Raw genomic sequence first — 20,511 nt, 5'->3', positions numbered from 1 at the left:
ACTCCATCTTCCACAGGCCTCCTGTTTCAGCCTCGTCCTTGACTTGCTGGGCAACTTTGGGTAAATTACTGCCTTCCTCCTTGTCCGAGTTTCTCCCAGTTATGAAGTGGGGCTAATATTGTCTGCCCCTCCCTGGCTCCCAGGGCACCTGCAGGAATCAGCAAGATAATAGCGAGGAACTGATTTAGAGGAAGCTATCGAGAGCCAAGTGAGGAGTATCAGTGCTGGCCTGTGTTTACATGGGTGTGGACCTCGGGTTCCCAGCCTCCTGGGGCTTGGGACCAGCCCTGACAGCTTCTTGGCCTGGCTTCTGGCTCCTTTGTCCCATTTCCAGAGAAAGGACAGAAACCAAACCCAGCAGTCTGGTCGTCTGGAGATGAGACATTAGAGCAAAAACTTTGGGGTTCAGGAATGCTGGCATCCTGGCCAAGCTCTGTCCCCAAACACTGGCTGTGTGACCTTGAGCCAGTTACTGCCCCTCTCTGGCCTCAATGACTTGGCTCTGATAGCCTCCCCCAGCTATGCACTCAGGGGCCCTAGAACCTGCAACGAGAGATAACATCATAATTTTAAGATTGAAAAGATCTTGCCATCTAGTCCAAGTCCTTTACTTCTCATAGATCTGTCTGGGGGCCACAGACTAACCCTGGTCAGCCAGATTACCCCAAGGTCATAAACTGATTGCAAAGGGGATCATGCAGGAGAGAGTAAGTGGGTCAGAAAAAAATCCATTGGAAAGATAACTCCAAGTGAGTTAGTGAGTCAACAAAAAGAGACTCTGTCCTCACTGTCTGTTCTCTCCTCCCTAGGTCTGCTCTGCTTCTCTCTCACCGTAATCTCCCCACTCCTCCGGCTCACCTTTACATGGCTTACGCCCAAATCCAGGAGCCTGATACTCTCCACCAAGCCCAGACCCCCTCACCTCCAATGTGTTTGAGCCTCATGAGAATGCACCACAACTGGAATCCTCAGAGCTAACTATTTGGCCCAAAGTCTGTAAGATTCATGGTTTTGCTTTGTTCCTAGCCCTATTTTATGCTCCTTGCTCTTTTTATTCTTGGTCTTACTTTATTTTCATGTCATAATTTATAGTGCCCTTTAAGATGCCTTTAAATCCTTCCTCAGCCCAGTGTAGCTCAGTGTTTGAGCGTTGACCTATGAACCAAGAGGTCACGGTTCAATTCCCGGTCAGGGCACATGCCCGGGTTGTGGGCTCAATCCCCAGTGTGCGGTGTGCAGGGGGCAGCTGATCAATGATTCTCTCTCATTATTGGTGTTTCTATCCCTTTCTCCTTTTACCTTCCTCTCTGAAATATATATATATATATATATATATATATATATATATATATATATATTTAAATCCTTCCTCAGTAAGGCAAGTCATAGGCAAACAAAAAATAAGATGCCAACAATAACATCAATACAACCAGTCTTCATCTGGTGCCTGATGGCCCCTCACCTTCTGCCTGGTTCTCCTGAAGCTGGCCCTCCTGCAGTCACCCTGGTACTGTTGGTGGCATTGCCACCCATCCAGGCTCCCAGGACAGAAAACCTGGAGGCTCCACTGACTCCGGTTCTCCCTCTTCACAATCCAGGTACCAAGTTTTGAATTTGTCCCTTCTCCAGAGCTCTCGCTTCTTCTCCATCCCCACTGTTTCTATCCCATCTCAGAGTTTCATGGACTGATGATTTCTTTCTTTCTACAATATATCTGAATACCTGCTCAGAACATAATTATTATTACAAAAGCAATAGGTATTCATTGCAGAAAACTTAGAAAATGCAGATTGACAAAAAGAAGAAAACAAAAACCACCTGTCATTTTATCATGAGAGATAACACTGTGGACATTTGGGTAAATATTTCTCAGTTTTGTTTGGTCTTTTTTTTAACTCCACACAAGGGGCTTCTAAGTTTATTTTCTTGGTCTTCCTGATTTTGGCGCCCGGCTGATCGCCCAGGAACCACTGCGGGCGGGAGGACAGGCAGGCTCTCGGAGAGCCTGTCGGAGAGCAGGACACCCCCAGGGCCAGCGGAGCTTCCGGGTTTGGGGCTTCCAGGTGGCACTATTGATGACAGCCCCTCCCAGGGGGGGCTGAAAAGTACTTTCCCAGGCTTTAGTCTAGCTGTGGTTGGGTGGGGAAGGGAGTGGTCTTGTGCAATAGGACAAACCACTCCTCATTCAGGGCTGTTTGTTTAAGTGAGCAGGGATAGGTTTGGGAGAAACAATCCGGGTTTTGTTAGTGTTTATTTGAACTGTTAGGACAAATACGTTTTGGTGAAAACTCTCCAATATAGGGAAGGCAGGATGGGTTATAAGGGATAAGATGATGGGAGTCCCAAAGTTGAATGTCTGGGAGCAACAGGCTGTGAGGGGGCTGTGGACAGGTTAGCACCTGCCCACCTCAAGAGGACCTGAATTTGGCACCTGCATTATCGCAGAAATATGGGTTCCCGATTGCCAGTCCCCTGTTTTCACAAGAAGCTAGAAAAGGATTTTTTTAAAATATACATTTTTTTGTTGATTTCAGAGAGGAGAGGAGAGAGCTAGAGAGATAGAAACATCAATGATAAGAGAGAATCATTGATTGGCTGCCTCCTGCACATCCCCTACTGGGGGGGGGGGGGTACTGAGCCCGCAACCCGGGCATGTACCCTTGGCCGGAATCAAACTTGGGACCCTTTAGTCCGCAGGCCAACACTCTATCCACTGAGCCAAACTGGCTAGGGCAGGATTTTTTTTAAAATGAAGTTTCCTGACTCTTTAAATGTTGATAACTTAACTAAAGAAAGCACTGTTTGGGTCAAAGTGCGATTGCAGGATGCCAGGTACAACCTTTCAGCAAGTCTTTACCATATATCTACTATGTACTTCACATAGGTTACTCAGTCTTATTTACTGGGCATGGCTACCTCCCTCTCCCTGTGGCTCGACCTCTAGTGATATGGCCTGCTTACCTGCCCATTTCTTTTTCTTTTTTTTTAAATTTATTTTTCAACTTTAAAAAAATATTAATTTATTCATTTGAGGGAGGGAGAGAGAGAGAGAGAGAGAGAGAGAGAACTATCAATCGTTGTTCCACTTATTTATGCATTCATTGGTTGCTTCTTGTATGTGCCCTGACTGGGGATCAAACCTGCAACCTTGGCATATCGGAGGACGCTCTAACCAACTGAGCTACCCAGCCAGGACTTGTCTATTTCTTAAAGCTGAGTTTAGATCACCCCATTCACTTGCTCAAATCCCCAAGTGCCCATCAATGTGGCCTCTACCCACCAACCTCCCTGTCAGTGCTTGAGCCAAACTGAGCAGCTTGCTGGTCTCCAAACAAATCGAGATCCATAATCTCCACTACCTAGCTTTTGCTCGCTATGATTTTGTTATGCCTGGAACACCCACAGGCACCTGCTCATCTTTTTTTAAAAATCTTCATTGTTGAAAGTATTACATATGTCCACCCTCACCCGCCCCCCCCCCCCCCATTGACCCCTTCTGGCCCACATTTTTAAAATTTTTTTATTTTTTTATTTTAGAGAGAGAAACATCAATTGCTTGCCTCCTGCATGTGCCTTGACCTGGGATCAAACCTGCAACCTGGGTATGTGCCCTGACTTGGGATCTAACCTGCCACCTTTTGGTTCATGGGACAATGTTCCAACCAACAGAGCCACACCAGCCAGGGCCTGTGCATCTTACTTCATACCTCCTCCATGAAGCCTCAACCTCCTTCTTTTTATTTATTTATTGAATTTATTGGGAGTGACATTGGTAATAAAGCTATATAGGCTTCAGGTATACAATTCTACAGTACATTATCTGTATATTGTATTGTGTGTTTACCACCCCCAAGTCAACCTTCTTAATCTCTATGGCTTGACCAACTCTGCTTTCTTCAGCAGCCATTTGCTGGATACCTCATCTCCACAAGCATAGGGGATGCTGAGATAAATAAGGCCCCATCCCTGCCCTGAGGAGTCCTGCCCACATGAGGGCAGACATCTACTAAACGGCCGTGTGTACTCCTCAGCAGAGCTGTGTAAGCCTGGCAGAATGGAGGGCAGCATTGACTTCTGCCTGGGGAACGAGTGGAAGGCTTTTTGAGCTGGAGGACAGGGTAAGGAGGAGTTTCCAGGGAAAAGAGGCATGTGAGGTAAGGCAACTGCCTGTGCAAAGGAATGGAGGCGTGAGATTCCGAGAAAAGAGTCATGTGGGTGGGGATGGACAGAGGACAGCTGGGGAAGTCGCAGAGATAAAGAGCAATTTGGAACCAAATTTTTGTGTTATAGTATTTGTATCTCTTCTGCCTGTACTCCAGGAGAACAGGGGTGGCATCTCAATTTTCATTGCTTCACACCTGCCCCCTGCCTGGGACTGTGTACTCTGCTCAAACCCTTGCAGCCAAGATCACAGCGCCCAACAGCGGTGAGAGCGCCCTCTAGTGGCCCTCGCACAAACTCACCTCATCGCCGTGGCTGACCCAGGCGTGCCCTTACTGGGATGGTGCTTTGCCTGGCATGGACTCACTTCATCTCTACCCTTCCCTGAGAGGAGGATGTTCCCTTCGGCCCAACAAACACTTATTAAGCACTTACTCTGTGTTGATAACTGCTCTAAGAATCGGGACACAGAGTTTAAGGAGCCATTAATCACCTCAGCCCTCGAAATGCTTTTAGAAAACCAAGGGATAATGGGAGTTGATGAGTGCTGGGTGGACCAAAAGAGGAGCAAGTCCGTGTTGAGCCTTGAAGGATGGATGAGTGGCTGGCAAATTCGGAAGCAAAAATGCAGCGCCGCATGAGATGGGAAGAGCCAAAGCAAGGGCAGGAGCCCAACCCTCTGCCGTCTACTCCAACATGTAGCGCACACTAGTTACCTCGGCCATGGAGTATGGGGAGACTCAGAGACGAAGACACCATCTGTTCTCCAGGAGCTAAACCCAGTGGGAAGACACGTAAGTTATGGAAAGGAAAAGGGGGTGCTCTGTGCTCAGGGTCCTGTTAGCAGACGCAGGGGTACGAAGCAGGGAGTGTCACCCACTGAATGTGTGCAGGAGGATTTCAGGAAGAACTTGAGTTTAGGCTGAAAGATGAGCAAGGGGGAGGTGGTCCAGGCTGAGTACAACAATAGGCACACAAAAAATAGAGATAGGAAAGTTCCCCATCCTGGGGTGCTAGGACCCTTTGCTTCTTGACCTGGGTGTTTATCTTCTGGGTGTGCGCAGCTATGGAAATTCAGAGCTGTGCACTTATGACATGCATATTCACCTGGGTCACACTCCAGTTGTTTAAAATTAGCCTCCAACCTCTCACATTGCCATTTTATTCTTCTGTAGAGCACTTATCACAATCTGAGTCTCTCTTTTGTAAGACTAGACTCTGGAGCCAGTTAGGATTTAAATCCAGTCTCCCCGTATCAGCTCTAAGACTTTGAGAACTTTGCTGTCAGTTTCCTCATCTGTAAAATGGGAATTATAGTACCTGTATAGTATTACAGGATGGTGTACTGAGACAATAACTTGAGACGTGTAAAGCATTTACATAGTGCTTTGTGTGTGCTTATCTTGACAAGACAGAATTTCTAATGATTGGCAGTACCTAGCACATAGGGGCTCAATAATTTGTTGAACAAAAGCATAAACGAATTAAAAGCATGCCTTGTTTTTTGCACCAAGATGTGGCTCAAACAAAGGGAGACAGGGTGTGGGTGCGACTGGAGTACAACTAAAGGCTCCTGGGGAGGAGTCCAGAGTCTGGGGAGCACTCTGCTCCTGTGAAGCCAAGGCTCCTGTGGGTGGGGAGGGGACAGTGGTGACCTGGGCCAGATGGGACCCCTATCCTAGGCCCCACAAAAAGGGCAGTGAAGAACCAGGGCTCGAGTCTGTGTTCAACTACACACTGCAGTGAAGCCTTGCCCCAGCACCGAAGCAGGCTTGCAGCCAGGATCAAACCAGGAGGAAATACTACACAGCAGCATTGCCGCTTCCCTGGGCCCCCTCCTCCCATGGCCCTCGCACCCCTCCCCTCTGGTGGTCAAACTTGGCCCTTCTCCCCACCCTCAGGTGCTGGTGCAGTTTCGGGAAGGGTGGAAACCTGCTCAACAGGGTGGCCAGAGCCTGAACCGGTCGGACGGGGCGGTCACATCTCCCCCCAGCAGCCCTGTCCCTCTCCTGGCCCCACAGAGAGGCAGAAGCCCCACAGAACAAACCACTTTATTACACTGTGGGTGCATCGGGGCCTGTGGGAAGGAGGGGCGCGGAGGGGGTGTGGTGCCAGAGAGGCCTGGGGAGTGCAGGGAGCTTGGAGCAGCTCTGGCTCCAGGTGCTAGGTCAGGCCAAGTTGGGACTCCCTCTTGGGGGAAGGGAAGAGGCAGCAGAGGCCAGATAGCCACTTTCCACTCCTCTCATCCACCCCAGGGCATTAAATAAACAAAAAGCAACTCTGTACAGCACAAAATTCATAGGAGGTCCTCCCCCGCTCTGGACTGTGCAGTGGGAGGGGCAGCGCTGGAGGGCAGGGCTGGGCCTCCAGCTTCTGACGCTGCCCAGTCCCCTTCCCAACAGCACGGTGCGGGGCAGGCAGCTCTGAACAGGAAACAGGCCTCCAACTTCCTCTGAAATCCAAGGTGAGCAGGTCCATCTATGGGACTCCTGGCTCCAAGGCTTTCTTTCCTTTCAGACACGGAGCCTTCTCAGGAACAAGTGGTCTGAGCTTAGCTGAGACATCTCTGACCGGCCTCTGAGGCAGAGGCCTGAGAAACAGGCAGGAAGGGTCTGGTCCCAAAGTCTTTCCCAGCCCATGCCTCCTTCTTGGCGAGGAGGAAGCAGGGTCAGGTGAGAGCTGGTGAGAGCCGTGAGAGCCCGGGCTCAGAGGGGTCGGGTAGTGTGGTTATAGACCAGGTGCTCTGTGTCCTCGGTGGTGGAAACTGTGGAGCTGGCGGGGGTAGGGGGCTGGGGGTGGCGACGGCTGTGGTGGTATCCGCGGAAGCCCTTTCTCTGGTTCTTGACGAAGCAGTACCCCAGGAGGGCCACCACCACCACGATGCAGGCGGCCAGGAACACCGCAACGGCCACTTCCGCGGAGCCTAGGGCAGGACAGGACAGAGTGAAGAGCTCCTGGGACCAGCTCGTTCTGATGCCCACCCCCCACTCTGTATCGAGAGGACCAAGTCAAATGGATGCCAGACGTGGAAGGACCTGCAGCACATGAGCAGCAGAATGGCTCTATTGGAAGCTCAGTGGGACAGATTCTGATGGGGCCCCGGGTCTCAGCTCCCAGTTGCTCTCTTTGCAGGGAGCTTGGAGAAAGGCCTGGGACTGACAGCAAACATCTATACACTCCTGACGGTGCTTGCCTCCCCTGCTATGGTAGGTACGACTATAGCTTGTGACACTCTGTCCCTCTAGCCAACCTCAGGATCCTTCTCAACACAGGTTTAGGCAGTCACAACCAATCGTGTGGCGTTGACTCTTGAGTTGATACTACTCATTGGTAATAGGGCAGACCTGGACTTACCTACGTTGGGAATGGGGCCTTCCCGCCGCAGACCAAACACATCCTTCTCTACAACATGATGGGGGAGAGACAAGTCAATACCAAGGGCTGATACTCAGTGGCTCCCCAGCACCCCAGTCTCCCCACCGCCATCCTCTCCCACCCCCATTTCAGTGCTCTGAGGACTCGGTGTGACCAGCCCAGGCTCTGGGACAGAGCACAGTGCTCTAGCTAAGCCTTCCCCCTCCCTATCTCCCATCCGCCCACTGCCCTGCTCACTGGAGATGCCACGACAGGACTCCAGACACTGCTGCTCCTCCTCAAAGTTGTTCTTGTTGCCATAACAACCGCCATAGGTAAAGCGGGCGCAGCGTTCGCTGAAGGGGTTGTAGTACCAGCGTGGGATGTTCTTCTTGCAGAGGCCCGTGTCTGGCAGGTCCACGCAGTGCCCTGGGAGGTGAGGGGCAGGCAAAGGGGACTGAGCAAGCCCACGGGGCCTCCTGTTGCCCTCTACCAGGCTCTGCCTAGCTGCCGCCCGCCACCTCCCAATCCACATCATACTGAGGAAGGCTGTGGCTCCATGAGGGCGTCCGGGGCCCCAGAAACATCGGCCCATTTGCAGTATTACCAGAAGCAAGAAAGACATATCATGGACAATAATCATAGGCACAGAAGTAAACTACCCTGACTCACATAATTATTCCTTTTTTAATCTTCTTTCAGCTTTTCTGACTGTGTCAAGGTCTTGGTTTTCTCTCTAGTACTGATGGTCTACCTTTTAACAAAAGCGGCTGAGGGTCTAAGCCTTGGCAGACACCCATGTCCAGCTAAAATTTATTAATGTTGTCTTATTATACTTATTTTAATAGTCAGTCTCAAGCTTTGGTATGTGATAGTGAATTTCCATTTATGGTAGTGATGTGAAATCTCCTTTTTAATACATTAAATTAAAAGAGTAATTGAATAATAAAAATATTAAGTAAATACTACCTCAGTGATCTGTGGGCATGGATACATTTCTGAAGGTGTTAAGAGGCTGGTGTGGGTCAATGGTTGAGTGTCAACCTATGAACCAGGAGGTCACCGTTCAATTCCTGGTCAGGGCACATGCCCAGGTTGCGGGCTTGATCCCCAGTAGGGGTCATGCAGGAGGCAGCCGATCAATGATTCTCATCATTGATGTTTCTTTCTCTTCCTCTCCCTTCCTCTCTGAAATCAATAAAAACATTAAAAAAAAAAAAAGAGGCTGATTATACTTGGGAAACAGCCAAAGAAGAGAGCTGGAAGCCCACTCTGGCTCTTCTGCCCACAGCCCGGCACACACAGCAGGCCCTTTCGCACGGTGACAGGATGAGTGAGACTGGCAGTGTCAGCATCTGCCCTCACCCGGAGGATCTGGGGGGGAGGGAGGGGGACCTCACCTTTGTCACTGGGGAAACGGAAGTTTTGAAGCTCCTCGAAGCCACTGGTGTCTGCAAAGATGAAAGATCAGAGGCACAGCCCCAACAATGGTCTCCCAGGGATGCAGGGCAAATTGTCAGGACCTCCCTCCCTGCTGCCCACCACTCCTCCACCTCCCAGGCCTTACATTCCTCACAGGTGGCCTCGTCGGAGGCGTCAGAGCAATCGGGCGTGCCATCACACTCCAAATAGCTGTCGATGCAGCAGCCATTGCTGCAGTGGAACTCGGAGGAGGAACAGGTGTCAGAGCACACTGAGTGGGGGAGGAATCGGGAGGGGGGTGAGGTCACGCTCCGGCAGAGGCCAGCAAGTACCAAGGGTCCATCATCTACCTGGCCCTCTCTGCCCCAACATAGAATCATGACACGCCCACTATTTCCCCACCTGTCCCCCATGAACCCTTCCTCACACAAACTGGGCAGATCCTGATAGGAGGATGCTAGGCTGCAAGGGGTAGGGTGCTTGTGCTCTGTCCACTTACTATGAGGGGAGGAATGGGTTGGGCAAAAGCAGCTTGGTCAAGGGCGTGGACATGATATGGGCTGGAGATCTGGCAGGAGTGAGGGGAATAGGGAAAGGAGCAAAGCCTACCTGGATGGTGCCTTTCCTTGGAGGAACCTGGGAAAGAGAAAAAGAAGTGAGAGGAGACAGGGCCAGGCCCCAGCAGGGATGAGCTGATGAGGGGCCTGGGTATGGGGGACTCTCATGCCCACCTCCCTGACTAGTGAAGAGAGACCACCTACCTTGAGGGAAAGTCACTTGAGCCCCAAAGCCTCCATGCAAAGGCCCACCTTGTACATCACGGCAGGCTAGCTTGCACTCTTCCTCCCGAAGGTAATTGTTCTTGTTGCCCAAGCAACCTCCATAAACGAAACTCTTGCAGATCTGTTCTTTGGGGTCATAGTACCAGCGGGGGAAGGAACCACGGCAGCGGCCCACCTTTTTGGTTACGAGGCAATATTCTGTGGGGAGGAAAGCTTGTGAGGGGGCCAAGGGGCCCATCAACAGATGGGGGCGGCTCTAGATGCTGCCTACCCACCCCCGCACCTTCTGTCTGCTTGGCGGAGAGGACGGTGACTGTGATGTTGGCCGTGCTCTCTGGCTGGTCTGAGCTGTCCAATGTCAGCTGGAACAGGTAGGTGCCTTCCTTGAGTCCCCATAGCTCCACCTGGTCCGGATCTTTCCTCTATACATAGGAGTGGCCATTAGGCTGGGACCCTGATGCCCTTGGGCTCCTCCAGACCCTCCCAGCACACAACCACCCAGGGAGAACAGAGGGACCTGCTATTAAATGTATCCTCAGCATCTATCCACCTTAGCCTATGGCCCCAGAAAGAAAGGGGCCCCTGGAGAGCTGAGGTGCAATCAGGGAGCCAGACCAATGTCTCACCTCCACTCTGACGTCCGGGTCACCCTGCAGTAGGTGCCAATCTGTGTTCTCCACACCCTTCAGCAGCAGGGGTTCCTGGGGCTGTACCTTCAAGTCTATGCCTGCCCAGATCTTGGGGATCCGGGACCCTAGGGGGAAGGTGAGGTAAGGTCAACTCTCACTGAACGGACCAGATCTCTCCTGGGGATGAGGAGCTATATGGGCCACACCTAGACCAACCTAGGACTCAGCAACCAGCATGGGGCACAGGTGGGAACCCACAACTAAACTATCTTCTTTTTTTTTTTATTTAATATTTTTCTTTATTGATTTCAGAGAGGAAGGGAGAGGGATAGAGAGATAGAAACATCAATGATGAGAGAGAATCATTGATCAGCTGCCTCCTGCACGCCCCCTATTGGGGATCGAGCCCACAACCCAGGCAAGTGCCCTTGGCAGGAATCGAACCTGGGACCCTTCAGTCCGCAGGCCGACGCTCTATCCACTGAGCCAAACCGGCTAGGGCTAACCCATCTTCTTGCTCTCTATTTATATGTATTACGTCTTTGGTATATTAAAGACATTTTTATGTTGTAAGACTTATTTTCTGAAGCAAATTACTGTACAGCATGTGCCATCTGATCCCATTTAGGAAAAAAAATTTTTAGGGAAGGTTTAGTCCTATCTTCTACATTAAGTAGGTCTTGTGCTAACTGCTTAAAAAAGTTAAAGCGCCCTAGCCGGCTTGGCTCAGTGGATAGAGCATTGGCCTGTGGACTGAAAAGTCCCGGATTCGATTCTGGTCAAGGGCACATGCCCAGGTTGCGGGCTCAATCCCCAGTGTGGGGCGCGCAGGAGGCAGCCGATCAATGAGTCTCTTTCATCATTGATGTTTCTCTCTCTCTCTCTCTCCTTCTCCCTTCCTCTCTGAAATCAATGAAAATAGATATTTTTTAAAAAGTTAAAGCAACAATATTTTTGAGAAGCCAAATAAGTAAATGTGGAATTAACATCCATCACCCCCTCTGCTGATAGAGACCCTACACACAGAGTCCCCAGGCAGCAATGTGACAAGTCTTGGTGTCCCAGGGAGAGTGGCCACCGGAAGAGGGTGCCTCTGCCACCTCAGACAGACCCTGCCTCCAGTTATGAGAGGGCCCACGGGAACCATGCCCTCCCTCAACCTGACAGTGCCTGCATCTGAGGCTTCCCCCAGTCTCTGGTTAGCAGCTGGAGAGAGAAACAAAGCACAAAGCAGGATTCCTGCCTGTAGTGGGTTGAATGGTGGCCCCCCAAAGAGTCCATGTCTAACCTCCTGAACTCATGAATGTGAACTTATTTGGAAAAAGGGTCTTTGCAGAAGTAATCAAGTTAAGCATTTCCACATGAGATCAACCTGGATTAGCCAATGACAAGTGTCTTTATAAAAGAGAGGATAGCCTGGCTGGTGTGGCTCCGTGGTTGAGCATCGACCTATGAACCAGGAGGTCACAGTTTGATTCCCAGCTGGGGCAGATGCTGGGTTTCAGGCTTGATCCCCAGTAAGGGGCATGCAGGAAGCAGCTGACCAATGATTTTCTCTCATCATTGGTGGTTCTGTCTCTCTCTCCCTCTCCCTTCCTCTCTAAAATCAATAAAAATGTATTTTTTAAAAAAACAGTTCCCGCCGAAACCGGTTTGGCTCAGTGGATAGAGCGTTGGCCTGCGGACTTAAGGGTCCCAGGTTCGATTCCGGTCAAGGGCATGTGCCTTGGTTGCGGGCACATCCCCAGTAGGGGGTGTGCAAGAGGCAACTGATCGATGTTTCTCTCTCATCGATGTTTCTGACTCTCTATCCCTCTCTCTTCCTCTCTGTGAAAAATCAATAAAATATGTTAAAAAAAAAAAAACCAGTTCCTGTTCCAGTATACCTTAAAAAAAAAAAAAAAAAGACTGGATAGGAGAATATGGAGTGAAGGAAGAAAGGGCTGTGTGGAGACAGAGGCAGAGACCGGAGTTATGGAGCCACAAGCCAAGGAAGCCCTGGAGCCACCAGAACCTGGAAGAGGCAAAGATGGACCCTCTTCGAGGGTTGTCAGAGGGAGCATGGCCCTGCCAACACCTTGATTTTGAACTTCTGGCTCCCAGGACTGTGAGACAACAAATTTCTGTGATTTTAAGACACCCAGTTTGTAATACATTATTACAGCAGCCACAGGAAATTAGTACTGTCCTTGAACGGCTTGCAGCCCAGTTAGGCAGATAAGACCCAACCACACGAAGCTATATGGGAGAAAAGACCCAACAAGATGAAGCCATAGGAAGTATGTACACAGGACAAGGAAGTGGATGGACATTCAGAGAAGGGAGAGGCTCTGAAAGACTAGAAGAATAAGAAAAGTCTTTTTGGCCCTAGCTTGTTTGGCTCAGTGGATGGAGCGTCGGCCTGTGGACTGAGGGGTCCCAGGTTCGATTCTGGTCAAGGGCACATGCCCGGGTTGCAGGCTCGATCCCCAGTGGGGGGCATGAGGGAGGCAGCTAATCAATGATTCTCTATCGTTGATGTTTTTCTCTCTCTCTCCTTCTCCATTCCTCTCTGAAATCAATAAAAATACATTAAAAAAAAAAAAGCCTTTTTGGAGAAGGGAGAAAGAATGTATTGATTCTTTTATTTTTGTTTTTATGTTTTTATTTGTTTGGTTGTGGGGAAGAATGTGCTATGTTGTTGAAGAAAACAGAAAATATGAGGGGCTTGCCTGGATAGTGTGGCTCAGTGGTTGAGTGTCGACCTATGAACCAGGAGGTCACGGGTTGCAGGCTCAATCCCCAGTAGAGGGCCTGCAGGAGGTACCAATGGATGATTCTCTCTCATCATTGATGTTTTTATCTCCCTCTCCCTTCCTCTCTCTGAAATCAATTAAAACAAAACAAAACACAAAAACTGTTTTAAAAAAAGAAAACATGAGGGGCCAAAGCAAGGAGCTGGGGATTCGCAAGGCTGGTAGCGTGACATTAAGGAGACTGGCTGGCCTGGACAGACCTCAAAGGGCCCTGAATACTGGGCCAGGGCATGTGGACACAGAAGGAGTGACATTTGAATGTTTAACAACTGGTGGTACAGGAAGGGGACACTGGCTGCGAGAGAGGGTGCAGAGTCCTAGAAGCCCTGGCCGCAGCAGACACTGACCTTCTAGATGCGTGATGGAGGCCCAGGAGAGCTAAGGCAGGGCCAAGGGCCAAGGGCCTGGGGAGCAGGGACTCCTGTTTACCATCTGTCTGGAACTATTTCTATGGAACAAGGAGGCTGGCAAGTGGACCAGTACAGTGGGTCAGGGCAGATGCAATGAGAGTGGCCTGAATTAAGGGAGAACTAAGGGAATGGAAAGGAGGATGTCAGCAGCCATGCTGGGCATATGCTTCGGGCTTCTGTGTCTGACAGGTGCTGGGAAATGGGGAGGAAGGGGTGAGGCAGAAGGGAAATCAGATATAGAGGAAATGTGTGCATTCAGTCACAGAGAATTTAAATTTGAGGGAGGTAAGACCATCCAGAGGGGAGGGACACAGTGGGAGCTCCAGAGAGGCCAAGGTTGGAAACAAATCTGGAGTCATCATTATGAACAAAGCTGCCACTTGTTGGATGTGTACTCAGCACCACGCTGGGTACTTTACCTGTATCAGCTACAACACGAGTAGGCAAACGAGGCCTGCAAACCAAATCCAGCCCACCACCTAGTACATTTTCAAATGGTTGAAAAAAATCAAAAGAATAATATTTTGTGACGTGAAAAGTACATCAAATTTGTGTCCGAACCAGCATCGCCTATTCGGTTACACATTGTGGATGGCTGCTTTCACCTTACAACAGCAGAGTTGAATATTGCAACAGAGACTGAATGGTCCACAAAGCATAAAATATTTACTATTTGAAAGCTTATAGAAAGTTTGCTCACCCCTGATCTACATCACCTACCTTCCTCAACAACCTGCTACAACTACATTCTTTTTTTAAAAATATTTTTTTTTATTGATTTCAGAGAAGAAGGGAAAGGGAGAGAGAGATAGAAACATCAATGATGAGAGAGAATCATTGATCGGCTGCCTCCTGCACACCCCTTACTGGGGATTGAGCCCGCAACTTGGGCATGTGCCCTGACCGGGAATCGAACCATGATCTGGTTCACAGGTCAAACGTTCAACCGCTGAGCCATGCCAGCCGGGCTACAACTGCATTCTTATCCCTCCTTCCAGAGGAGAAAATTGGCACCAAAGAGGTTAAATGACTTGCCCAGGGTTGTTCAGTTTCTATACGGCAGAGCTGGGATTTGAACCCTGTTCTATCTGATTCCATAGCTCATTCTTTCTCCAAAATGCCATGTTGCAGGCCACTCACTTGCTAAGCGGTGTACTTTTGATTGCTTATATAATCTTGGGATTTTTGTTTTTAGTTTAGGTAATATAGGTACATGACGTAAAATTCAAAAGTACAAAAGAATAGTGAGAATTAAGTTCCCTCTTCTCCTAAATCCCCAGGTTCTTTCCAGAGACATCTACTCTTGCTAGTTTGTATGTGTGTGACTATCAACAGAGATGACACTGAACTCATAAGCATGCAACATAGTGGTTTTTTTTTAGTTGCACATACTCGTATAAATACACCATAATGTACAACTTATTTAACCAGTCCACCAGTCTCCTCTTTTTTTTTTTTTAAATATATTTTATTGATTTATTACAGTGAGGAAGAGAGAGGGACAGAGTTAGAAACATCGATGAGAGAGAAACATCGACCAGCTGCCTCTTGCACACCCCCTACTGGGGATGTGCCCGCAACCAAGGTATATGCCCTTGACCGGAATCGAACCCGGGACCCTTCAGTCCGCAGGCCGACGCTCTATCCACTGAGCCAAACCGGTTTCGGCCACCAGTCTCCTCTTGATTTAGTTTTCCCTCCTTCCCTTCCTTCTTATTTTTTAAAATATATTTATTGATTTCAGAGAGGAAGGGAGAAGGAGAGAGAGATAGAAACATCAATGATGAGAGAGAATCATTGATCGGCTGCCTCCTGCACACCCCCTACCAGGCATGTGCCCTGACCAGGAATCGAACCCGGGACTCTTCAGTCCGCAGGCTGACGCTCTATCCACTGAGCCAAGCCAGCTAGGGCCTTCCCTTCCTTCTCTACTAACAACTAAGCCATGCTGCCTCGGGATTTATTATTACTATTATTAATATATCACCACAGTTTCCAATTGTAGGATGTGTTGGCAGACACTGTGACCTTTCCCATTCTTGCTATTATAAACAATGCTACAGCGAACACCTGGCTGGTAAGTTGTGCTGCACATCATAATATAGCCACAGAATGAATTCCTACAAGGGGAACTGTGCTGTGGGTAATATGCGTTTACAGTTTTTGTGGTTATTGCCAAACTGCCCTCCACAGGGGATCTACAGAGGGCATGTCCAATGTAAGAGGGAGCTCGAAGGAAGAAGAGAAGGTAAAGAAATAAGAACAGCTGGCCGGAGTCTGAGTCACAGGGATATACTTCAGAGGTGACCTCTGAGAGACAAAGCGAAGGGGGCAGTGCCTGGGAGGAGCCCGTTCCTCCCTCCTTGCACTTCTCATTAAGTAACCAGCTACCTAAAAGGGAAAGAAGACAGGCTACTTGGCAGTCTACGTAGCAGACAGACAGGCTAGCCCCACCGGCACCCAAGGTGGAAGTGGCAGGCAGAGCGATGTGTCAGACTTTGGGCCAAATCAGCCATGTCCACCCCCACACGGCTGGTTGTCTTCAAGCCCCAGTGCCCAGGAGCAAGGGGCAGATGACCTGTCCTACCACTCCCTCCTTCCCACCCCCAGGAGAGCAAAGGGCCAGAGTGGTAATAAAGCCAGCCCTTCCTTCAGCTGCCTGCCCCAGGACATCTCCAGGCAAACACGGACTCCACCTCCTAAGCCCCTCCTCCAAGGGAAAGGGGGGAGAAGGCAGGACAGGAAGGAGCAAGGTGTTCAGGAGGCCACAGGAATCTGGACTGGACTGGCCTGGCCACAGGGAAGGAAAGGGGAACAAACAAACCCATCCTGGGGAGGATTTCTCTACCTCATACAAGAATCAAAGGTTTAGAAGTCCTAAGTCCTAAGCACCTGCCCATCTTGCCTGACAAAGTGGCTTTATCCGGCTCTTACCCACCTCCAATCTCTCTAACTGGACTCAGCTGAGAATGGGTTCCTTGACACCACACAGCTTTCCCCGCTCCCCAAAGCACTGCAACACCCTGAAAATGGCCTGGAGCTCACACCCAGTCCAAGCCCTGCCCAGCTCCCTCAGTGCCAAGGAAATTCCCATTCCATCCTGTCTTGTGCTAAACAGGCCAGTTTGGGGTGGGAAAGTTTCCAGAGGAGGAAGGCTGGTTCCAAGACCACGTGGCCCGGTCCAGCTCAGCTCTCTGACCAGACCCCGGAGTTTCAGGCACTGGCCTTGGAGTGGGACTCCCCAGGTTGCCACTGTCGGGCAGGAAGGGCACAGCAGCTCAGGTCAATCAGAGTCACCACCACCTACACTCCGCCACTTCCTTGTGGAACAGGCTCAGGTCCTGGCCCAGAGATGTGCCCCCTCCTGGAATCCCCAGCCCAGAGACCCAGGAGCGCTCCTGGAAGGGCAGGGAGAAGAGTGGGCCCTTCACCTGGAGAGAGACTAGTCCAGAAAAGGGCTGGAGAGGACAGTCTCTTCTCCACTTTCCAGAACTGAGGTCACCCCCAGACGCAGCCCTTGGGCCCGGGCTCTGTTACGCCCTGGGCTGTTTCTTTCAGAGGCAGGTTTCTTTCAGGGGGAGGTCTTGTGTGAAAAACAGCACAGACGTTTGGAGGTCCTGCCTGGGGCTGAGTCCCAGGTCTACCATTTATGGGCAAATTATTTATCATGGGAGTCGGTTTCCTAATCTGAAAAGCAGGATGACTACTAATAGCCCCCTTTTCAGAGGTGGCTGTCAGGAGGCCTCGGTAAGAGGGTGAATGGTACAGCAATGAGAAAGCTGTAAAGCGCTCACAGAGGTTATCAGCTGTGACCCATCCCTGCCCTGGAGCCCCACCTGCCCAGAACAGCAGGTGGAGAGAATGGGGAACGAAGGTCTCTGGAGGGGCCCTGATCTCAGCTAATTGTTCAGTCCCAGGAGGAAAGAGGAGGAGCCCTGGCCCCCTTTGCCCTTATCCCCGGAAGTAAACAAGGTGAGCAGAAGGCTTGGTACCAGATCCTAAGGCAGGGAGAGAGAGAGCCCTGCCAGGCTCACGCGCACACACACCTGCCTGGACAGCTGACATCCCTGCCCTACCAGGTATACATACTGATGAACTGACTCACCCACAACCCTTCTCACTCCCACCCCAGAGCTTCTGGCTGCTATGCCCCCTCCCCCTCCCTTTTTGGGTCAACCCCAGGCTAGACTTGTCCTTAGTGTGTGGGGTCAGCAGTTTCCCCCAGACCACCAAAGGCCAATTGGTGGGGGGCGGGGTGCACGGATGCTAACCAGCCCCCAGCCCATGCGTGGAGGAGGATTCTCTCCTCCATCAGGCGCTCTTGGTGCCTCAGAGCGTGCTGGGCCTGGGGATGCCTGGCCCAGGGGGTGCCCGCTGGCCATCAGGCGGCCTCCGGGCAGCTCACTCCCCGACTCAGAAGCATATCAGGGCCAGAAACCGAGAATCCCGAGGAGCTGCCTCCTCCATCCCATACACACAGCCCAGAGCGCCAGCCCACTCAACACCCTCAATCCAGGCGCGGGTCCGGGCTTTGGGATGTCACCCCTCCTCCCTCACCTTTGTTTACTGTGTATGCTGCCTACGTCTAAGGGGGAATCGGGGTAGCGTGGGGCTCTTCTCAGGAACCCCTCCCTGAAGCTCGCCTCTTCCAGGACTCCACAGCCATCTATCTCCCTTTCGGGGTCTCCCTACATCCACCCATCGCCGCACCCCCGTCTCACCTCCAAAGCCCTGAGTCCGCAGCTCGCGGTAGGAGCGGTAAACCTCCCTCGTGAGGTAGTTGACGAAGCCCTCCTTGGGCGCGAACTTGCACACGAAGTTCTGCTCGTAGAGGCAGTTGACGAGGAAGCAGGCGGCGACGGCGTCCTCGCCGCCGGCGGGCTGCAGCTCCACCAGGGCCAGGTTGCAGCCGTGGGTGGTGCAGCAGGCGCGCACGCAGTCCCGGCCGCGGCGCGCGGCGGGCGAGCCCAGGAAGGTGGCCCCGTTGCTGACCGAGGCGTCGGTGTCGAGCACGAAAGCGGGCACCCCGGGGGTGAAGCGGTCCAGGCAGGCGGCTCCGGCGGGCTGCGCGGGGGGCGTGGGCGGCGGCCCGGCGTAGGTGCCCGCGAGGCCGAGCGCGCACAGGAGCCACAGGGCGGCCGCCGGGGCGCGGGCCATCGTCTTCCCAGGGGCCGTCGCCCTCCTGCCCACGGGGGTCACCTTCACTGGGCTGGCCTCTGGGCTCCGAGGGCGCTGGCGACCTGAGAGAGGGGAGGAGACAGGTGGCGGCCCTGGATCCGCCGGGAACCGGACCCGCCCGGGGAGCCTCCGAGGGAGGCGGTCCGGCCCGAGGAAGTGCTGGGGAGCTGGGAGCGCCCCGGGCACCCGGCCGCCAACCCGCGGCCCGAAGGACGGCGAAGGGGGTCACGTACCCGGACACACGCACGAGCGGGGAACAAAGGGCCAAACATGCTCCGAACCCGCTCCGTCTCCGGGCCCCGGTTACCTGCGCAGGTGAGTGGGGTGGGGCCGGGGCGGGAGAGGTTCCGGTCCCGACTTCCTGCGCGGCCCCGGTCGCCGCTTCCGCCCAGGTGCGGGGTTCGCCGGAGATCCGCCTTCTCCTCCCCCAAGTTTCTGGTGAAACTGAGTCAGCGCGCCGGGGCGGGGCGGACATTAACCCCGGCGCCGCCGCCCCAGCCCACGCCCCACGCGCCCCGGCCGGCGCTTCCCAGCCCCGCTTCCGGGGCACCTGTCCCGCGGCCCCGGCATCCCCGACCCTCCCCCGCAGCCTGGTCCCCGAGGGGCTGAGCCCCGAGGCGCCCGCCCTCGGCCGCGCCCCCGGGGGCTGCTCTACGCTAGCGCCCCCCGAGCGGGTGGGGAGAGGGCCTGCGCCCCAAAACAGCACCCCGAGCCCCGGAGGTCCAGACGCTCCAGTGAGGTCGGGCACCTGAGGGTCGGGCGCTCTGGGTGGCACGGCTGCCTCCCGCTTCCCTTTCGGGTCTGGGTCAGCATTCCCACCGCAAGCTCGAGGCACCGGAGCGGGGAGAGCGGTGGAGAAGCGGGGGAAAGCCCGATGCACATGACTTCGCCGCCGCCGCCGTCAGCCCTCGGGAAGTCATGTCCCGCTCCTGGCGGTGAGAGATCCCGGAATCTGAGCGGCTGCGCCTCCGATGAGTGGAATCCGGGTGCCTGCACCCGCCTGACCACCCTTGCCAGTCCCGGGAAGCCCTTCTGTCTGCCAGCGTGAGAAGCGGACGGTTTCCCGCCGCCTGGCTTCTCTGCCTGACTGCAGTGGCACCCTTTTGTTTGAGTTGTTTGCTCTGGAGTCTCTGTCAGAGCCGAGTCCCTGTTGGTGCTCACGGGTCAGCTGCTCCCTGCCTGGTGCGCAGACCCCTTCTCTGTCACCCAGGGGATGCCCCTGGTCTAGAGTTGGCCACTCTCCTCCAGTGAAATGTCATCCTTGGAAGCTAGAGGTTCCAGCTCACCAAAGTAGTTGAGTTAATGGCCTTCACAGAACCGTGGATTCCTTGAAGCCATGCGCATTGCTTTTCCTGAATGAAGAATTCCTCTTAAAGACCATTCTTTACAAAGCAAGATTGGTCCAATTAATTCTCTTCCAAAAAGAGACTCCACATCTTTTCATGATGACTTAACCCCCGACCCCTTCACGGGAAAATTCTTCCCAATTTGTTATCTAGAACAGCTTTCCCTACTAGGTTTTGTAGCAAAACCTTTGGTCATTTTTCTGATGAACTGCAACATCTCCCCATGTCCACATTATGGGTGGGAATCTACAGTCTGTCTCCCTTTCTCTGGATTTTCTGAGTTTTACCACAGCCTCTGGCACAGTGCTACACAGCGCAATCAATGACGGTATGCTGGGACTGAAGTAAATGACTGTAGTTACTGGGAATAAAGGCTTTAAAATATATATATATATATATATATATATATATATATATATATATATATATATATA

General features: G+C 52.1%; 1 protein-coding gene across 2 annotated transcripts; it reads right to left on the bottom strand.

The window, feature by feature from the left end:
• Positions 1 to 6,709: 6,709 nt before the first annotated feature.
• On the bottom strand, positions 6,710 to 19,628 carry SPINT1 (serine peptidase inhibitor, Kunitz type 1). 2 transcript variants are annotated; one of them, XM_079769379.1, is made up of 12 exons: positions 19,480 to 19,628; positions 19,039 to 19,175; positions 18,275 to 18,793; positions 10,346 to 10,473; positions 10,003 to 10,141; positions 9,699 to 9,917; positions 9,547 to 9,573; positions 9,083 to 9,208; positions 8,916 to 8,966; positions 7,774 to 7,944; positions 7,516 to 7,563; positions 6,710 to 7,084 (listed from the first exon to the last, which is right to left on the bottom strand). In XM_079769379.1, the coding sequence occupies exons 1-12, from the start codon at positions 19,611 to 19,613 to the stop codon at positions 6,867 to 6,869; spliced, it is 1,917 nt and encodes a 638-aa protein (XP_079625505.1). In that variant the 5' UTR covers positions 19,614 to 19,628; the 3' UTR covers positions 6,710 to 6,866. The 2 variants fall into 2 exon arrangements, with proteins under 2 accessions (XP_079625505.1, XP_079625506.1); XM_079769380.1 differs by having other exon boundaries at positions 9,747 to 9,917.
• Between the last annotated feature and the right edge of the window lie 883 nt (positions 19,629 to 20,511).

The sequence above is a fragment of the Cnephaeus nilssonii genome, assembly GCF_951640355.1.
Source record: "Cnephaeus nilssonii genome assembly, chromosome: 4".
NCBI classification, from domain to species: Eukaryota; Metazoa; Chordata; class Mammalia; order Chiroptera; family Vespertilionidae; genus Cnephaeus; species Cnephaeus nilssonii.
This window is presented reverse-complemented; position numbering and strand designations above follow the sequence as displayed.

Bases quoted from the DNA above. Each gene is read 5' to 3' on its own strand.
- SPINT1 (XM_079769379.1), bottom strand. From the start codon at position 19,613: ATGTGCATCGGGCTTTCCCCCGCTTCTCCACCGCTCTCCCCGCTCCGG. The intron at 9,918-10,002 runs GTGCGGGGGTGG...TCCTCCCCACAG, and splicing joins CTCCGCCAAGCAGACAGAAG to AATATTGCCTCGTAACCAAA. The intron at 7,564-7,773 runs GTGAGCAGGGCA...ATCATGTTGTAG, and splicing joins GTCCTGTCGTGGCATCTCCA to AGAAGGATGTGTTTGGTCTG.